Source organism: Thunnus albacares, chromosome 1 (assembly GCF_914725855.1).
Source record: "Thunnus albacares chromosome 1, fThuAlb1.1, whole genome shotgun sequence".
Taxonomy (NCBI): Eukaryota; Metazoa; Chordata; class Actinopteri; order Scombriformes; family Scombridae; genus Thunnus; species Thunnus albacares.
Genome location: NC_058106.1, coordinates 22,270,729 through 22,289,481, shown reverse-complemented (window position 1 = coordinate 22,289,481; position 18,753 = coordinate 22,270,729). Strand labels below are relative to the sequence as shown.

Genomic DNA, 18,753 nt, shown 5'->3' with positions numbered 1-18,753 from the left:
TACATACAGTATACTGTAAATGGCTCTCACTCAACCGTTGTTTCTCAAAAATAAACAGAGATGCTAGACATCACATGGTGTTAATAGGTGAATATTGACACCAAAACATGTATATTCAGCAGGAGACAATGACAAAACAACTATGACAGGATGAGGCTACCTTCACATATAACACAAAAATCATAAAATAAAAACAAATCACCAATGTAGCTAGGTGGTTTGTAAGTTATGGTTTAAAAAGCTAAGCATTGTCAACACTGTCCATTAAGAGTTATGGATATGCAAATGTACGGTTTAGCACAAATACACCTCATGTAGTGAAAGACTATGCAGAATACAGTCACACTTATGGTTTTATAATGGTAAATTTAACTGAGAGAAAGAGTTTAAAAGTCCCTCTACCAGCTGTCAGAGGCCAAGCTGTTCATCAAACCCAAAGACACTAACAGGGTTTGACAACCAACTAACACTGCCATCCTTAGATCCCCATACTCCTTCTAGGAGAGCTAACAATGTCCATGAATGACAGCAATGTAATGTATTACTACACTGTTATTATGCTGTCAGATGTTAAGACTATTCCAAAGGATCTGACTATTTTCCCCATAGAATTTAAAACATCCCGGTACCTTTTCTCAAGTGAAAACTTAGCATACTGCGGTTTGGAGCACACTTAATGTCTACAACGCCAATACAAAATGGAACCATTACAACAAAAAGTTGTTGGCAAGTCCTGTTGAAGTAGCTCAACAGCAACAAGAATGCCTGAAACTGGGCACATAGATCTGCATATATCAGACTGTACTGGAATACAACAGGATATATATTTGTTATATAAATATATGAAGGCAATGTGTATGTAGATTCTTAGTCAAGCCAGTTTTATTTATATTGCTCAACACCACAAATAATACATTTTGCCTGATAGAGCTTTACAGACTTTCTAGGAGTAGGAATCCAAGTTATTCCACCCATCCATGGCCCTGGTAATAGCAACAGTCAGCACATTTTTACTAGTAGCAGTGGCATTCACCAGTAGCCAAGTACAGGGATGTCTAGAGCCAGCCAGCTCTTTAGAAGAGAGGAAATGTACAGGATAGATGGGGTGTCCCAAAACTTTGCTCTTAGACCTGTTCATCTGGCTACTGGCACCAGTTCACTAATGTCTTTGTCCAGATCCTCGCTGGCCAAAGACTTGGTCACTGTCATTGTCAATAAGATGGAGGGTAGCTAGCTAGCTATATATATATCTACACATACATACATACATACATACATGTCCTTTACGTTAATGTTCCGTAGGGCATTATTCTGACATGACATGACATTCATGGAAAGAGCTGTGTTTTTATTTGGCACAAGAGACAGCAGTGGTAAGTTAAAAATGGAGGAAGAAGACAACTTTTTGTTCTTTCTTTTTGCTGCATCACTGATGGATTTTAAAACCACTGCTCCTCCACTGATATATTTTCACATCAATTTCAACATTTTCAACGTTATTAGAGAGCAAATTCGACAGCCTGTTTTATAATATTGGACAATGCACAAGCACTGAATGACAGGATGTCATTTAATTCCTATTTGCTCACATGCTGTACTCACTGTAAAACATTTTGCTGGATATTTATTTATTAATCCATTCAGCTGACATAAATGAAAATGCAGACAGTGAGTGCTGGGTTTTTTAACAGCTTTTGCCCTGGTTGTACTGAAAGGGGAAAAATAGTTTCTATTGACTTTTCTAAAATGAGAATAATCTCCTTAACAACTTATCATTTCCTCTTACATAGTGTTTCATAGTTTATTAAACTGCTTTTATTTTTTGTGTGCATTAGAGAAGGCTTAGAAGGCTGAACAAGACGTGTCCTGTTTCTCTGTTCCTGTTTTACCTTGTGCTGCTGAGGTCTTTATGTTCATCTGACAGAATTCAGTAAAGCTTCTACTGTATTACATCTATGTGCACTCTACAGCATACTGTGGCTTCATTCCATCCTGTGTATTCCCATTTCCTGGTGAGCTCATACTGCTTTTCGGCCTGGAAAGTCCTGCTTGCTTGACAGCTCCAGCTTTGTTTCCTCATGTGTTTAGCCTCACTGGCACACGAAGCATTGATTACTCATGTGTGGATCTTCCTGACAAACACTGGTTGGAACGGCATCCTGCTATCTGGAATGCACTGTTTGGTTTTTCTCTCATAGTTTTACAAACATCATAAGGCTGACGTGCAGCGCGACATGTTATGGTCACTTGACTCAATCCATCAAGTCATACAATTGGGCTACATTCTTTCATCTGTTTCGTGGCTTGGCAAATAGCCTAAAAGTGACTAACCTAGGTTGTTGATGATGAGCAATACTAAGTGAAGCTTTGTCATGAATTGCTTATTCAACCTGCTAAGAGAACAAGGCCACTGAACAAGGCAACTTCTCTCCACTGAACTGACCCTGACCTATGCCCGGAGGCAAAGGTCATACTGGAGTCAAGTCCTAAAATATTCTTTTCCTGAGACTCAGAGAAATGAACAAATATGAATTATAAAATTCAACTATTCTTTTACTGTTAAAATTTCTCCCTTTCTACTCTTGCTCAGCAGTCATAACAAACTACCCACATGAGACCAGCAGTTTACAAATTTTCTGAATAACTTGAGCATCCTTCCCGGAAGTGCAAGCCACGTTCCTCATTACAGCAGGGATTTGGGGGAAAAGGGAGTAGTTCAAGAAGTCAAAGTTCTAGACAAGAGAAATGACACAAATGTTTACAGTCTGGTCAAGTTGGGTCAAATTCCTTCATCAGAGGAAGTTGGGCCCCTAAAGGAATTTTCTAAATTTTTATGTCTACACATTTTTGTCAGAAGAACAAGTAGGGGTGTAAGATGGCGTGACTGTTACATTATCTGTTGGCTCATGTTTTTACTGTATGTACTGTACACCACAGAGAGCAGACAACACCTGCTACAAGCTGAACACACTCTCCACAATAAAAGAACACAGAGTACAATAACCTTGTAACCAATACAAGTTTCTCCATTATCATCTAGCCTTGGATTGGCCTACTGTAAGAGTACATGTGATTTACTTGAGAAAACTGAAACTAAGGCATAAGTGGACTTTTCAGAATTAGGTTCACAGGCCAAGTATGTTTACGCATACAAGGAATTTTTTGCGCTGCTGTTCAGCCTAGAAGTGCAATATGTGTACTGTAACTTTACTGAGCAGTTTGAACTGGAAGGAGCAATGACTGAATGCACGGGCTTGTAGCTATTATACATTATATATATACTGCACTTTTTAAAATTATTAAAAAGTATTGGGGCCCCCCCAGTTCAGTTTAGGTGGGTCACACACTGTCACCAGAAAATGTTAAGGAAATTGTTAACTTAACGAAAATCAAAGCTTGGCATTTAACTAAATGTTTGTAGTTTGTTAGCCTGTTACTTATAGCCCTCTTGTTTTTGTTACAAAGTCTCTATACTGACGAACAGCAGCCTGGCTGTTTGGTTAGCTAACTGTTGCAACTACAGCACAAATGCTAGCTAACATGAAGATTAACTTTAACAAAATAGTGAAAAGATAAGGAGGGAGGTTAGTTTTCATTTGATTGTTACTATAGAGTAGTAAATCTATTTTTTGGCTGACTGTCTCTTGGTTTGATATGTTTGCTCCCCCAGAAAACATAGACATAAGCAGGTTTCTTTCAAAGAAGACCAAAGGCAGTAATCACTGGTAGTAATCAGTTAACTTCAGCAAAAGTAAACTAACAGCTGAGTCCCTTGTAATGGCCCGTGGCTCCCCGTTTTGACAAATAAAAGCCTGGCTGGCCCATGTATAAACTGGGTCACAAAATTGTTTGCAGTTGCTATAAACTTATTTCTGTTCCTCAACCCAAGCCCCCCCCCCCCCCCCACCCGTTAGATTGTCCCACCCACATTTCCAATGCTTCAAACGCCCATAACTGAATGAGCAAACAAACTACTGTAACAAGGGAAAAAGCAAGAAAACACACAACACCTCACTCAGTTAATGGTACTGCACCCATGTAGCCTCCACACTATTCTATTTTGATTAACCTTTCAGTCCTGACTGACACAATACTGTACATGTCCAAAGTTGCACCCCTCCTTCTTAGTCAAAACTTACTCAAACCAGAAAGCACAGTCAAGAATTGAGAGTCTAAAGATAGATGATGTTGTATTGCTGTACAGATTGTAAAGTCCCCTGAGGCAAATTTGTGATTCGTGATATTGGGCTATACAAATAAAATTGACTTGACTTGACTTAACATATAAATACGCAATCAACTTCCTGATTATTGACTTCCTCTTTTCACTAACAGTACTTTCTCCAGTGTCCATTGAGGATAAATCTGCTTCAAAATCACATGAAGGCGCTCCTTATAACTCAGGTGCAGCCAAAGCTAACTGACTGACTCCACAGCAACATTATTCTGCCTGTCTACAACACCCAAAGCATGATGGAAACTCGGGTGGCAAAAACTCACATCATATTAATGTTTTGCACATGTTTTGAAGAATGTGTTCAGGTTTATCAGTGTCCACCATTTTGACATTTGGCCAAATAGTGAAGGAGCCTTGACAGAACTGTGAAGGGACGAGGAAGCAGCAACCACCAAGTCTTAGTGTGACAGACACTCAATGTCAATCATGAAAAAAAAACTCAATAACATCTACCTCTTTGTTTGGGGTGCCCCAGTCACTCCCTATCTCTCTATATGCACTTTTAGAATCTCCACCAAGTTGCACATTGCAAATGAAATCAGCTATTAAGATCAAAACGTCTTTTGGACTTGGATTGACTTTGTACTTCTTGAGAGAAATCTGTACTTTTTCAATGGATTACATAAGTGGCCATTAGTGGAGCTGCATTTTAAGGCACTTCCATATTTGCTTTAGGTTTTGACCACTGTGGTGGCCACTTGTATAAAATGTCTTTCTCTCAGTAACAATTATGGCCACCAGTATATGTCTGAGTAAGCAGTGTGACAAAAAAAGCAAATGACCGACATGGTATGTGGTGAGAGAAACAACTCTGCTTGCCTAGCTGACTGAGTGGAACAGAAAACCCACACCGCATACTGCGTGTTGGACTGGGCCACTACAGGATTTCTATTGTTCAGTTCTGCAGCATCTCGCCCACAGGCACAACATGTAGGGCTACAGATAGAGCAGCGTAAATAAGAAACTCCCACTGTTTTCACTGTCAAACACCTCAGGCTAAAGGCTATGAGCCTTTAAAGGTGAGGACAGGTCGCCTTCAAACTTTGAAAACAAACTGAGAAATACGTCAAGGAGGGACAACGTGCGACACATGGAAGGTTTTAGAATCAACAAATCCTTTGAGGATGTTTCAGCCACTGTGTTGAGAAAGGTCAATCTCAAACTGCTGACTGAGGGTTTTTTTTCATCTGACCTGCAAAACCACATTCATTTCTTTATTAAGTATTTGCTGGTAAACTGAAAATGAAAACAAACAAATAAATATGGTAACAATTGTATAAATCAATTCATAAATAAACTAGCTGAGAAAAACTCAACATAGTGAAACTCACAATTAAATTAGAGCTGCAACAAGCCATTACTGTGATTGATTAATTACCAGATTATTTTTCAAATAATGTACCAGAAAATAGGGTCAACTGCCCATCAAAAGTTCCCAGAGCCCAAGGTGATGTTTTCAAATTGCTTGTTTTGTCTGACCTACAATCAAATAGCAGAAAGTATTCCATTTAAAATAATATAAAATAGTTTGTTACAAAATATTTGGAATTATTTAATTTGAAATGACTTAAACAATTATTAAAATTTGTTGCATACTAATTTTCTTTCAAATCGAGTAATTTTTTAAATCACTAAATTAAATATTGCAAAACCTACTTTTTGACCTTCAACATACAATTTATAGCCTTAGTCTTGATTAAATGAACAGAACTGATCGAGGCTCATTCTGCTGCCGTGGCTCAAATTAAATTTTCCAAAATGAAATGATTTATTTGAGGCTGTATAATCAGAGTAGACATTTTGTTTACTTGCAGGGAAACATGACCGTAGTGGAGACAGCAGGAATGAGTCTGCTGACAGAACATTGTCTGCAGGCTGCATGTAACGGACTGACCCTCATGTTCAACACTGAACTTTGTGGTGCTTTGGAATGTGTTTGACCTCTCGGGTGTAGTTGACAAGACATCTCTCTTCATCTCACCCAACACGCACACAAACACATGCATAGACTGAAGGCCAAACCAAGCATAAACATAAACAGCTATCCATTTCCATTGCAGTCTTGTCATTTTCGGTATAGCTCAAAGCTCCTTAGATTAAGTTTTTCACAATCAAACAAAGATTGTGTGGCCAAGTGAAGTATATAAGGCTGTTTTTAGGGTTTATGGTCGGTTGAAAGGTTGATTTTGAAGATTTTATATGCATATTTGAAAAATAAAAACATGTGCATGTCAGTTTAGAAATGTAATATTCTTAACATGTAACTTTCATGTTAAACAATAAGATACATTTCTGATTATAGTGTACGCAAAAAGAACCTATAACTTTTTTAGAGCAAAGAATTTAGTCATATCCCTTTAATTAAGCATCTAACGCGCAATTTTTCAGTTTTTAATGACCATTAATGAGAAACTTTATACATAACATTATAACTTTATACATAAAAACCAAATATAATAAATGAATAACTAAAAGATTTTTATAACAGTGTGTATGCCAACATTTATCTTTGGATAAAAAAATCTTTAACTTATTAATATTCCAATTACATCAACCAACATGGAGTAACATCCGAGTAATTATTGGGTGCTTAACGTCGTTCCTGAAAGAATAATGCCAGGATGCTAACTCAATTTGTTTTATGTACCTCCATTGTTACATGCAACTAACAGCATTAAACTAAAACCTTCCTGTCATAAATTGGAGGCATATTGCTTCCACTGTACTAAAATAAAAAGCATGAAGGTTTAATTTAGGCAAAGTTAACGGTAAAAATTTACAACTCAGTTTGCTGGCAAGCATTGTAACTTACAAAAGCAAGCTTGGACAGGATTTGGTTTTTGTGATTCCAAATAACTCACCAATTGGATTAGATGGATTTAAAAGCTTAATGTCCATGTGGTCTTACAATGTAAACTTTATACCTATAATTAATACGGCCCATTAAACATGAAAGAACACAGTGCCAGTTAGAAGAAGAAAAGTTCAGAAAGAAGACAAGTGCACGATAGGGAGAAAGTAATGAGAGAGGAATACTCGAGGTTTTGTGTATCTACATTTGATACCAATATGTTGTCTACATGCAGCGGATGTTATGAACATTCACATACTCAAAGCATTAAACAAATGTTGTTTGTAATTAAATGAGCAAACTCAGCAATTAAACATTGAACACAAAAGCAATACATTCTTTTGGCATTTGTGTGGCGCATTTCTTTTTTTTTTTCTTTCTCTAAACTATCTGGCAGTAAATCTAAATAACAAAATGTCAGCTGTCAGTGTCTTAGTTCAGAAAACTTTTTTTTCATAATTACACTGAGCATGAAAAACATTGCAAAGGTCACTAGACTCAGAGATAACTGAAGGCATCGGTGGGCTAGTTATGTTTTCCCTGCTAACTACTTAGCCTAAACTGTGCCCTTGAACTCTAATCATTTGCAAAACTCCCTACTTGTCACAGCAAAGGGGATCACCCATGTATTCCTTATTTGAATAATAAGATTTAAGAAAATTAATAATAAAATACAGGTTGCTTGGTGAAAATTCATGTCATACAATCATCATTAAATTCAGGTTGTCTTTACACACATTGACTTCATTTTGGCAAACCACAGCACAGCTACTTCTGTCTGTCACGCGATCCATGTTATACTAGTTCGAACAGTCTTTCAGGGGGAACAAGATAAATGAGAACAATGTGAATCAGAATCAAGGAAACCTTTGTGGTGATTGGAGGAGGTAGGCAAATACAGATCGCAGGCCTGACAAAAATGTTGTGCATACCAAAAAAAGGTCAGTCTGAACAAAACATCACTCCTGATAGATAAATGTGTTTGTTAGCAATAACTTTGAAATTTTGAGGTAGCTGTCATTCTTTCCGACATTTGATGTGGTTTACACATAAAATATCTTCTGCATGACCACCATACAACCACCAGAACCTCTATCCGCTTACAGTATACCATCAGGATTGTGCCTGGAAATAAACTACGTGCACAGTGTACTGACCTCCATCTACAGGACCTGGCTCATCTGTAACAGATGAGGATTTGAGCTGGTTCCTATCATCATCACTTGCCTGAAAAGATTAGAAACACATTTTTCCTAGCACAAGTTGTAAACGCTTTTTCTTGGTGCATTCCTCATCTGTGGTTATTTAGTTTGCTGGGGGCCTGTTGTGACCACAAAATGCTTTTCGTGCTCAGCTTCATCCACTGTTTTCTACAGATGTGTTCCTTAGCGTTTGTAAATGAGTCATTTTCTTTTTCATGGAGTAGAGAAAAATCTGCAAATAATAATGGTTTACATACCAGCCCAAAACAGAGCCAAAATGCAAATTGCTTAGTGGGTCTGTTAAACACTATGGTGTATCTTCATTAAAGCTTCAAAGTTGGAATCCCAGTCATTTGGCTCTCGACCAAAGTTTGTCACACACCGAATAGTAGGAAAGCGAATTTCTGGAACAGCCCCCTCTTTCCTGCCCTTGCTTACTCCTCTGGGTGCTTTGTGATTGTGAAAACGGAAGATGTCAACATATGCATCTTATTCAGCGTGTTATCCAATGTTCTATACTACTTGTACAGTACATATAGATCTTGTTTCAGAAGAACGTAATGTGCCTAAATTTTAGTCAATATTTGCCAAGAAGGACTTAAAAAAAGGTCTAGCATTGAATACATCCTCTTGTTTCAGCTCGCGTTTACTTACTCCAATGAGAAACATGCCTAATGCTCTTTTTGTGCACTAGGGATTGTAGTATGTCTCAATTTCAGTCTGGGCTGACAAATAATGAAGAAGCATTGGGGGATCGCTTCAGCGTGATGGAATACAAAAAATTCACACACACCCACACAGGCACAAAAAAATGGTATGCAGGTCTTCAATGACATCTGGAACCACTAAGCTAATACATTTAGCTAAACTTGTGTCAGTGTTTCTATATTTAAACTCTATGAAACCATGACAGGATACTTGAGGGATGATGCTGAGAGAAGAGAGACATCCTGATTCATCCCTCAGAGTCACTGAAAGGCCTATGGCCGGTCCTAGGGTTTCGACTTCATATCAAAAATCAACTCCAAAAATTCTATTCAAGGCTTTGTCTGGGCAGGATGTACTTTTTTCCATTTTTTAATCGGTCACAATTAGTGTTTGTTGGTTTCTAAGAGACACTATGTTCTGCAGTATGACATACCATTGCTGGTCTCTAAGCATCAACTCAGAACAAGACACTCCTAATGGCCACCAACAGACTCAGTGAGTTACACAGGAAGACGCCTGCATGTCATTCACACCACCTACTCACAATATGTCTATTTGTGCTAGAATAACAGCCTCACTTGTCCTCAATATCCTTATAAATACCACTGCATAAACAAGAGTCACGGTATAATAGTATCTCTTTGACCGTGTCCGCACAGAGCCAAGATTTCAGATTTCAGCTGTGGCCATAATAATCTTAGACCATCATTTAACAAAACTTGAACTCACTATTCATCCAAAAAACTTAGTTGCACGCAACATTTAAATAAACTAGAGGATAAATGCAAAATACGCAAAAACTGCCTAAAATGTCGATTATACGTACAAGCCTTTCTAGAAAGGATCTTGTCGTAGTGGAAAAAAAAAATTACCTCATCCAAACATCAGATTTTCAAGGATGCCTGTGGTTTAGATTAGCTCTCTCCATTTATCTTGGCATAGATATCTGACCCTTATTATGCAACTTTTTGGCCCCTACACCTGCTGCTCTGTTCTACATCATTTGGCCTCTACATGAAATACCTCTGGTTGTGATCTCTGACCTCCTATAACCCCTAACCAAACACGCAGAGAGGCAGCGACTTCACTGATGAAGTTCACTAAATTCGCCAGCGTACTTGCACAAATCTATAAACACCACTGCTGCTTAAATTTCAAACTTCCCTTGTTGCATGTCATTGCCTTCTTTCTCTCTCTTATGTCAATATTAAACTACAGAGAAGGTGGGTAAAAAGCATCTAGTAAGTAGCTACAGTGACAATCTTTTTGGACTTTAAATCAATCAATATATATTTTTCAAATACATATTATTAATACATAATATTACAATGAATACACAGACAGATTAAAAGTGTGTCATTGTCATAAACAGGTTTTTTTTAAGTGATACTTTTTGCACCTTTATTAGAACAACCAAATACCCTAATTATTGTGGTCTTCATCATTCAAAATAATGGACAAAACGAATGAAAAACACAAGTAAATCAACTCCTTGTGCTCCTGATTTCTCTCTAAGTTGCATTAATAAATGACAAATATGTGTTGTTCATGTGTATAACTGTTTATAGGAGAGGGGGGGTAGGATATACTATATATAAATATGTAGTGCACTCCTATCTGTTTATGGTGACCCAGTTGATTGTTCGTTAATTTAAAAAAAAAAAACTGCTGCAAAATCTTCAAAATCTAACACACAATGGAGTTTCAAAGGTATTTGCTAAGACTACAAGATATAAATAAGCCCAGCCACAGTTCATCTGTGTCTGTACAAATTGTCCGTACAAAATGTCTGTACAAAATTTCATGGATATCCATCCAATAGCTGTTGAAATATTTGAGTCTGGACCAAAGTAGTGGACTGACTGACTGACTGACTGACCTTGCCATCTCTAGAGTTAAGCTGCTAGCATGGATAATAAAAAGAACGCTGATTTAAGACTGCACCCATAGATGCTAAGCCGTTAAAAAAACTAAAGCAGCAAGTCCTGTTGGTGATGCCTTAACGTATGATGACTTAAATAAAAAAGAAACCCAATAAAAAAATCTAACTTTTTACATGTAAATCATGGTGCTGTGTTGAAGACAACACAAAACTGAGTACCACAGAAGTATGTGATGATTAGTATTTTCAGAGGATCAAGTACAGTGTTGGGATCTGGAGTCATTTTGCTGTTTTCGCTCCTTGTCCACTGCCAAAACCATTCTGCTTAGTCATTAAAAGCTTATCTGCAGTAGCCAATATAAATGAACAAAAACAGATATAACACAGGCACTCATGTCCTGTGCTGTATGATGCTGTTAACTGCTAATGTTGCCCTAGAGATTGACAGTTTTTTCTCAGTCCAGATAAGCAAATATTTGTCCATCCATTGCAGAGTCCATATAAGGGTAACAGACCCCCTGTCACAGCCGCGCTAGAGTCGCCTTATAGAGAAGGAGGGAACAAACTATGAGAAGCTTCATATTCCTAAAGAGGAAGATGGAGACAGATAGAAATGGGAAGCAGCCAGTGGGCTGGATTTAATGTAAAAAAATGATTCTGAGAAAACTGACTTCCCAATTAGTAAACACAGAAAGGGGCTGAAACAAACTTCTGAGTAAACAATCACTATGAATTTATCTGAAACAGGAAATGCCAATATCTGCTGCACAAGCTCCAAAGCGCAAATGTGTTTTAAAAACACAGGAATTCTCTGGGGTGTAATCTGCTGCTTTGGGACACAGAAAATGCTTTCGTTTATTACAGTATATCACGCAAAGAAACATTCTCAACCATCAACAGTTGGAAAAGGGAAGTTGGCAAGTGGGAGGACAAGGGCACTCACTAACCAGAAAAACACTGCACAACCTGCGTACATAACACATTGACTTACAACTGTTACAAAGATGTTGTCTGCTCTCATGTTATGAATTTACAATTGTGGTCTGCACTGCAGACAGAAAACACCTCAGGCTGATTTCACAACTGTTTTCTACCAGTCATCAAACCATGCAAAAGTACAGAAAAACAGATGCAAAATTTAAGAATGTCCTTATTTTTTGTAGTTTGTAATGCAGTATATTTGTATGTAGAAGCAAAGAAGACAGAGAGACACTAAATGGTAAGTTTTGTTTTCAGTCAGCTTTGAGAATTGTTGAATTTCATCTTGACTGATGAAATTCTTGCCAGTGATTAACCAATCATTGACTGATCATTGAGTTTTCTAAATAGTAAGTATTGATATTTGTATTTCTCAAATGAAAAGTGTTGACGGAAGGCAGAGTTCATCCTGAATCACTAATTGCCAAAACATGCCAGGTAATATACTTTTATTCAGTCTGAGTTATTTTGAGTTTATTTAAAGTTGTTATCACTCACCATCTCAACCCCCTGAGGGAAGGCTGTTCCCTCCCAGTCCTTCTTGGGGAATCGCTGAATGATCTTCCCGCATCCCTCTCCTGAACCTGCTGATAAAAAGAGATGAAAATCTGTCAATCAGTGCAGAAGGCAGCTTCATAAGGAGAGCATCGTGACATGCGGAGCTCTGCATGTTTTTTTTTGCTCACAGAAATAATTAAGTTAGCTTAATAACACAGAGTGCATTGTGTGGGGCTGGGTGTTGTGGTTGCAACTGCTCTGACAATAGTTATGAGGGTATTTTAGAGTAATCCTGACATACAGCACAGTAATTGATGCTGATATGTGAGGAAATACAAATTATGCTATGGTCAGATTTCAACACTTTCCCACTGTCACACTGAATTTCACTTCATGTTAAGTCAAATCTATTTGTTGGGTTTGAATCAATATGACTATATTGTTTTACAACCAAATAAAGATTAAAAAAATGTAAATAGTTATATCCCAAATGTCAGCATGAACTATATGCAGTTACAATACAGATCTTGAGCAACAGTATGACTGTGTTTCTCATCCCTTTGTTTTAGGGGTTTCTTTAACCACATAAGTAAGTAGGGAGTTTACAAACGGACAGATGTTTCACAATAGCCTATAGGTTTCCTAAGTAAAGCTTATTTCTCTTCGCTTGAGGTTTTACTTGCTTAGGTACTTTTAAAAACTACTACAACCAGGAAGCGAGAAAGTTATGAGAAACGGCTTTGTCCCATTTTAGTTGAAATGAGGAAGTGTGAAAAAGCTGAAACTGAAAAAAGAGGGACCTAAATATGCTGACAAAGTATATGTCACAGATACAATCAAATGTGACACTAAGATTTGAATTAACCTTTGGAAATTCAACTAATAACGCTAAATGCATCAGTGAGTTTGGGAGCTGTTAATGCCACTATATTAATGAACTACAGAGTTGTATTTGCACTTTTGACTCTGTAATAATTAATGTAAATTCAAACAATCACTGTGTTATTTGTACAAGCTTGCAATTTTGTCTAATTCCTAAAACACAACACAACAATACTTTCAAATTTGTCTAATTACTGCAGTTTATTTATCAAACTTAGGACAGTGTAATAAATACAGACCTTTTACTCCAAAAGTCATCTCCTGAGGCATCTCATCTTATTCAAAGGCTGTATCAGTTAACCCACTTTAATGGAAGGTAAGTGTAGAATAAGTGTACAACTAGAAGTTGACAAGTCATTTGATCAGCAAAAAGCATATGAATGTTTTTTCCTCTGTAGTATGTATGCAAATTTCACTTGACATTAAACCAATAATGTTATATTTAATAAGCATCAGCAGCCCTAAAACAACTTTTCCATCATGATTTTTTGTGCCCTCTTGCACTCTTTAAAACACTACTGCAATTTAATACAAGATCTAAAAAGATTGCAATTTGCATTGGCAAAAGTCACAGCAAGTTTAGTAAATTTTGGCCATAATAAACATGCACACACACAAGAAAAACTCCTGGTCAGACAATGGTGGGACTGATTATCTCAAGATGTTTCAGGAGGAATGTGGTCCAAAGTGTAAGATATGGAACTTAACACCACTAATGCAAAGCAGATAACACCAGCCACAAGGCCATTCATTTTCTTGTGATAACCAACATTGAACCAAGAGGCACGAGGGGCAACATCTTCGTTCTTTACTGTTTGATCACGATATACTCAAGTGTGACCTGACATTAAACTGTCCCTTCTGACACCATGCTGCACCTACTATTCTGCAGCATCAGGCACAATATCTTCCCTGTTCTGTCTTTACCATTCAAATTTGCTCTGTTTATTGGCTTAAGGCAAATCCCCTTACTTTATTTGTTGAATAATTCAAATTATTATTATTTTTTTTAGTGAACTTAATATAATATGCAAATCACAATGAAAAACACACATTCTATATTTTTGCAGCTATATGGATCTCCACTCAAATCTACATATCAATGCTCACTGTTTCTGAAAACATGTTTATATTACTGATAACTGATGTAATTTGCATGAAAATGCATCAAAGACACTAGATAGATAAGAGTTTGTTGTGTCATCACCTTAATACAAAGTCTTGTGTTGGTCATACAATATGACTATAATTTCATACACATGCATACAAAGGCATATGCAAGTATAGTATACAGTTATTGCTGAGAGAGACACCTGGATACTGATCTATAGCAGGTGTAGTGAACGTCACACTCAGCCACACTGGTTTGAAAGGTTGAATGCTGCAAGCTTTAGCAGTGAATAACTCCCTCATAGATTTCTCAAAGGGCCCCATATGGCTGAGTATTGCAAAACTTTATAACCTAAATTGGATGTAATAATTCATGTCAACATGACTGCAAACACAACACAAAATGTATTTAGGAGTTGATTTATGACTGCAACATTTTCATTTAGCAACCTGAAAAGTTAATAAATGGAAATTTTATCTAATTAAAGAAAAATATCCCTCATTTAAATGCCAAAAACAGCATTTTAAGGTCTGTTTCACAATACACACAGTGTGTTGTCTGATCCAATGACTTCATCTGAACGTTATTTTAAACTCTTAGTCACACTCTGACAGTTAGGACACCCTTTCTATTTATCAGCCAAGGGGAAATGGTCTCCTATCAGGAGAGTAAGAGAGAGAAATTGAATACATGTGGCCTATTTCTTGGGATTTATTTAACTAATACATATATAGTGATTGTGTTTATGCAGTTAATGGAGGCCCAAATTACAAATTCAAAGCATTCTGGCTAAACAACTACCTTCAGTGAAGAGTCACATACTATATGCTGCAGACAGTGTTAGCTTTTTAGATTCTCAATCATCTGTTTATATTGAACAAACCACTTTAAATATTTGGAATTTAAATGGATTTAACCATCTGCAAAGAAGCCAACAAGTTAGTGCCGAGCTAAGCAGCATTTGGGATTTATTCTCATTCAAAACATAAAAAAAATAGAAAAAATAGGTTTTGACAAAACTACTGGCAGGCACTAAAACCATCAAATTGCTATGTTGGTCAGAAAAATCTAAACCAACACACGCTGCATGTGCCCTGTAACGTAATTTGTAAGCTACAACTTTGGTTCAAAACTATAAAAACATCACACTGAAAAAAAAAGCTTTTAAAAAAAAGTGTATTAAGGCATATAGGGACACATCTCTCAAACTGCTGTACACACTGAATGGAAAATTGTTTTTTCAGCAAAGGCAAATGCCATTACTCAGCAAATTACTCAGCACACTGCTTACAGATGCCCTCGTGTCACAGTTTGGCCAGAGGTCAGACACCATGAATGAGGGAGGCAGAATTGCTTTAACCAACAGGAGAATCAACTGCTACACATCATCATAATGACATGTGGTCCTCAGTGGCCGGCTGCAGCCCTCCTGCTTTGAGGGCCTCAAGCCTGCTGTCAGCAACTCATTGAAACCTAGACCTCTGTCAAACAGAGCAACTAATTAATCATGATGAGGCTCCTGGGTCTGTGGGTCTTATGTGTTTCTTGGTTGGGGAGTGTATGCGTGTTAGTTTGAACATAAGGGAGCTGGATGATGGTTATACTTTTGCTTTTGTTAACCTGCACAGGCGAGTAGAACATGTCCAGACATGGCATGAAGACGGGTGCTAAGGGAACACCAGTCTGTCTGACCGTTACGTGTCTTCAGGTCTTTACAGCTCCTCTAATTGAAATCACATGCTCTGAGTGCTCCAAGTTCTAATTTTCAACCACGGATGAAAATAAATGACAGAATTCCTCACATTCCACAAGGCTGCTCTCTTGTATTAAAACAAGCCATGCTTTCAAATACTACCCCCCTGACAACTATAAAGAACCCCATCAGCGAGGATAATAGAACCCAGGCCTGAAAGGGAACATGCTAATTTGAACATCCGCTAGCAAAACGCAAGGGGGGAGAAGTCCAAAATCCAGTTTATATTTATTTATGTATATTTTTTGGCAGAAGCTATTTAAAGGGGACCTATTATGTTCATTTTCAGCTCTATATTTTTATTCTGGGACTCCACTAGAGTAACTCTGCATGACTGATAGTTAAAAAAAACTCCTTATTTATCCTATACTGGCCCTTTATGCAGCCCCTCAGTTCAGTCTCTGTCTCTTAACAGGCAGTCTTATCTCCTGACTTTTTAAGGCCCCCCTGCTGATGAGCCCATTCTGTTCTGGTTAGCCAGCTTTCCGGAAGCCTGCGAGGAGCAGCCGAATCAGAGTTGTGTTAAGTTACTGCCGATGCAAACCCAACATTTCCTGCTTTACTGCTTCATATTAAAAGCTTTTAAATGACATTTACAGGAAATGAAACGGGTTCCTCACCGAATTAGCAGAGCTTCGTTAGCAGTGCTAAAAACCTGATAACACAACAAGATATGGATATATTTGGAGCTCTTTGTTCAGCGGATCAGTTAGACATAATGCAGGGAGGAATAGTACAAGCAGAAACAGCCACAGTGATGACGGTGATGATTGATGAAGAGCTGCAGATGACCAACAAACCTCCAACAGGTAAACAACTTATGTTGTGCCAGAGTGCCAGATCGACTCCAGTCATGGATCGGCGTGACTACCCCCAAAACAATGGAAAAATGCCATATGACCATATAAAGAAATCCGTCACAAGCTGACGTCAGCTCTGGCTGAAAATAGAAACTGTAACCTAACATTAACAGCAGTCTGAAGCTGGTGCTTTTTGCTCACAGGGATTACTTCTACATATGTAATATGTACCCCATTATTTGACACTTTGGCCACGTTTAATGTGAACCTTTGACATTGTAAAATTATATATATGACTGAAAATAGAAAAGCATAATAGGTCCCCTTTAAACAACAAGAACAAAACCTGCCCAGGCTCATGGAACACATGTGCATGTTAAAAACTATGGCTCATTTCCAGCTCAATACAGCACAACCTGTGTCTGTTAAAGCTGCATAATATAACTTAAAACAAAAGTGTAATATTTTTCAGCTCTCTGATGTCGTACGATGTTTTTTTCCTGAAATTATTTTATTTGGAACAATAACTAGATTAACCAGCATTTATTAAATGGCATTAGAGATTTGCAGAGTTGTGGCCAAACACTGGGTCTTATTTATGAAACATTTGTATGCACAGATTTGATCTTAAATTGCGCATATACATAAATTAGGTATGTTTGTGGTATTCATTTTCTTTTTTCAAAACAAGAGAACTAGAACATAATTTATAAGTGGCTTGGACCACTCGTAAACCAATACCCTGGTACCCATAAATTCTTATTAAAGTTTGAGGCAAGTTCTAGGTCATAAAACAACAAATAACACACAACTGGCTTTGGTTTTTATTAGTCAGATATAAAATATTGCAACTCCAGTATTTATTATCTATTTTTGGCAAACTTGAGCCTTCCTGATATCTTGCAGTAGGATGTTCTCCAGTGATAGTAGGCATCTTTTCCCTCAAATCTCAGAGAACAGGGTCTCATTAAGGTTATGTTGATGAACTATCATATCAACTATCAATGATTGAAGAGGTGATTGCTGATTGCTAATTCAAAACTGACGCATGTGATGATAATCAGTAAGAGGCAATCCACTTCTTGATTTTGTTTCGTTTAATTAAACTAAAATTTAAGAGGAATCATCGTAGAAAACAGATTGTGAAAATGCCAACTCAACCTCAGCCAAATATTGTCAGTAAAAACAATACTGTGTTTTCTATAGAGCCAAAATGATTAATTGATCGAATTAATCAGCAACCACTTTGACAATCAATTCATCGTTTTAGTCATTTTTTAAAGCAAATATGCCAAAAAATTTGCTGGTTTTAGTTTCTAAAATGTGACAGTAAGCTGAATATCTTTGGGTTCTGGACTGTCAAAGTAAGACATTTAAAGACTACGACTTTGAACTCTGGGAAAATTACAACTAGCATTTTTCACTATTTTCTGACACTGTGTAGACAAAACAACTGATCGATTAATTGATTGGTAGATTTATCGATGATGCAAATAATTGTTAGTTGTTAAAACTCTTCCACTCCACCCCTCCCTACCATAGACCAATTTTTGTCTTTTTTAGGGGGGGATAATCGATCTTTAGGGGGAGCTAGCAGGTTAAGAGTATATGCCACACAGAAGTGGTATAGGCTACATCGTCTGAAAGCTGGGAGCCTAAAGATTATTTTGAGATGCAGCTCAGCACTGTGTGTCAAGTTTTTCTAGTCGTAAATCTGTAATAAACATTGTATTTCACTTATGCGCCTATTCAAATTTTGAAAGTTTAGAGTGTATAAGGGCTTACAACATTATGAAGAGAGTATATGATGGCCATTCCCATGCTCAATTATATCTCATAAATTGTTGCAGC

The 18,753-nt window shown here is 37.3% G+C and overlaps 1 protein-coding gene across 5 annotated transcripts in view; it reads right to left on the bottom strand.

The window, feature by feature from the left end:
* Window positions 1-18,753, bottom strand: part of sbf2 (SET binding factor 2) — a 122,463-nt gene that overhangs the window by 80,489 nt on the left and 23,221 nt on the right. For 3 of the 5 annotated variants that reach the window (XM_044349858.1, XM_044349828.1, XM_044349849.1), the window contains one exon: window positions 12,357-12,445. In XM_044349858.1, coding sequence (XP_044205793.1) covers window positions 12,357-12,359 — 3 coding nt within the window. In that variant the 5' untranslated portion in view covers window positions 12,360-12,445. The remainder of the gene's footprint in view (window positions 1-12,356; window positions 12,446-18,753) is intronic. The other 2 variants (XM_044349866.1, XM_044349838.1) reach the window with 1 other exon arrangement.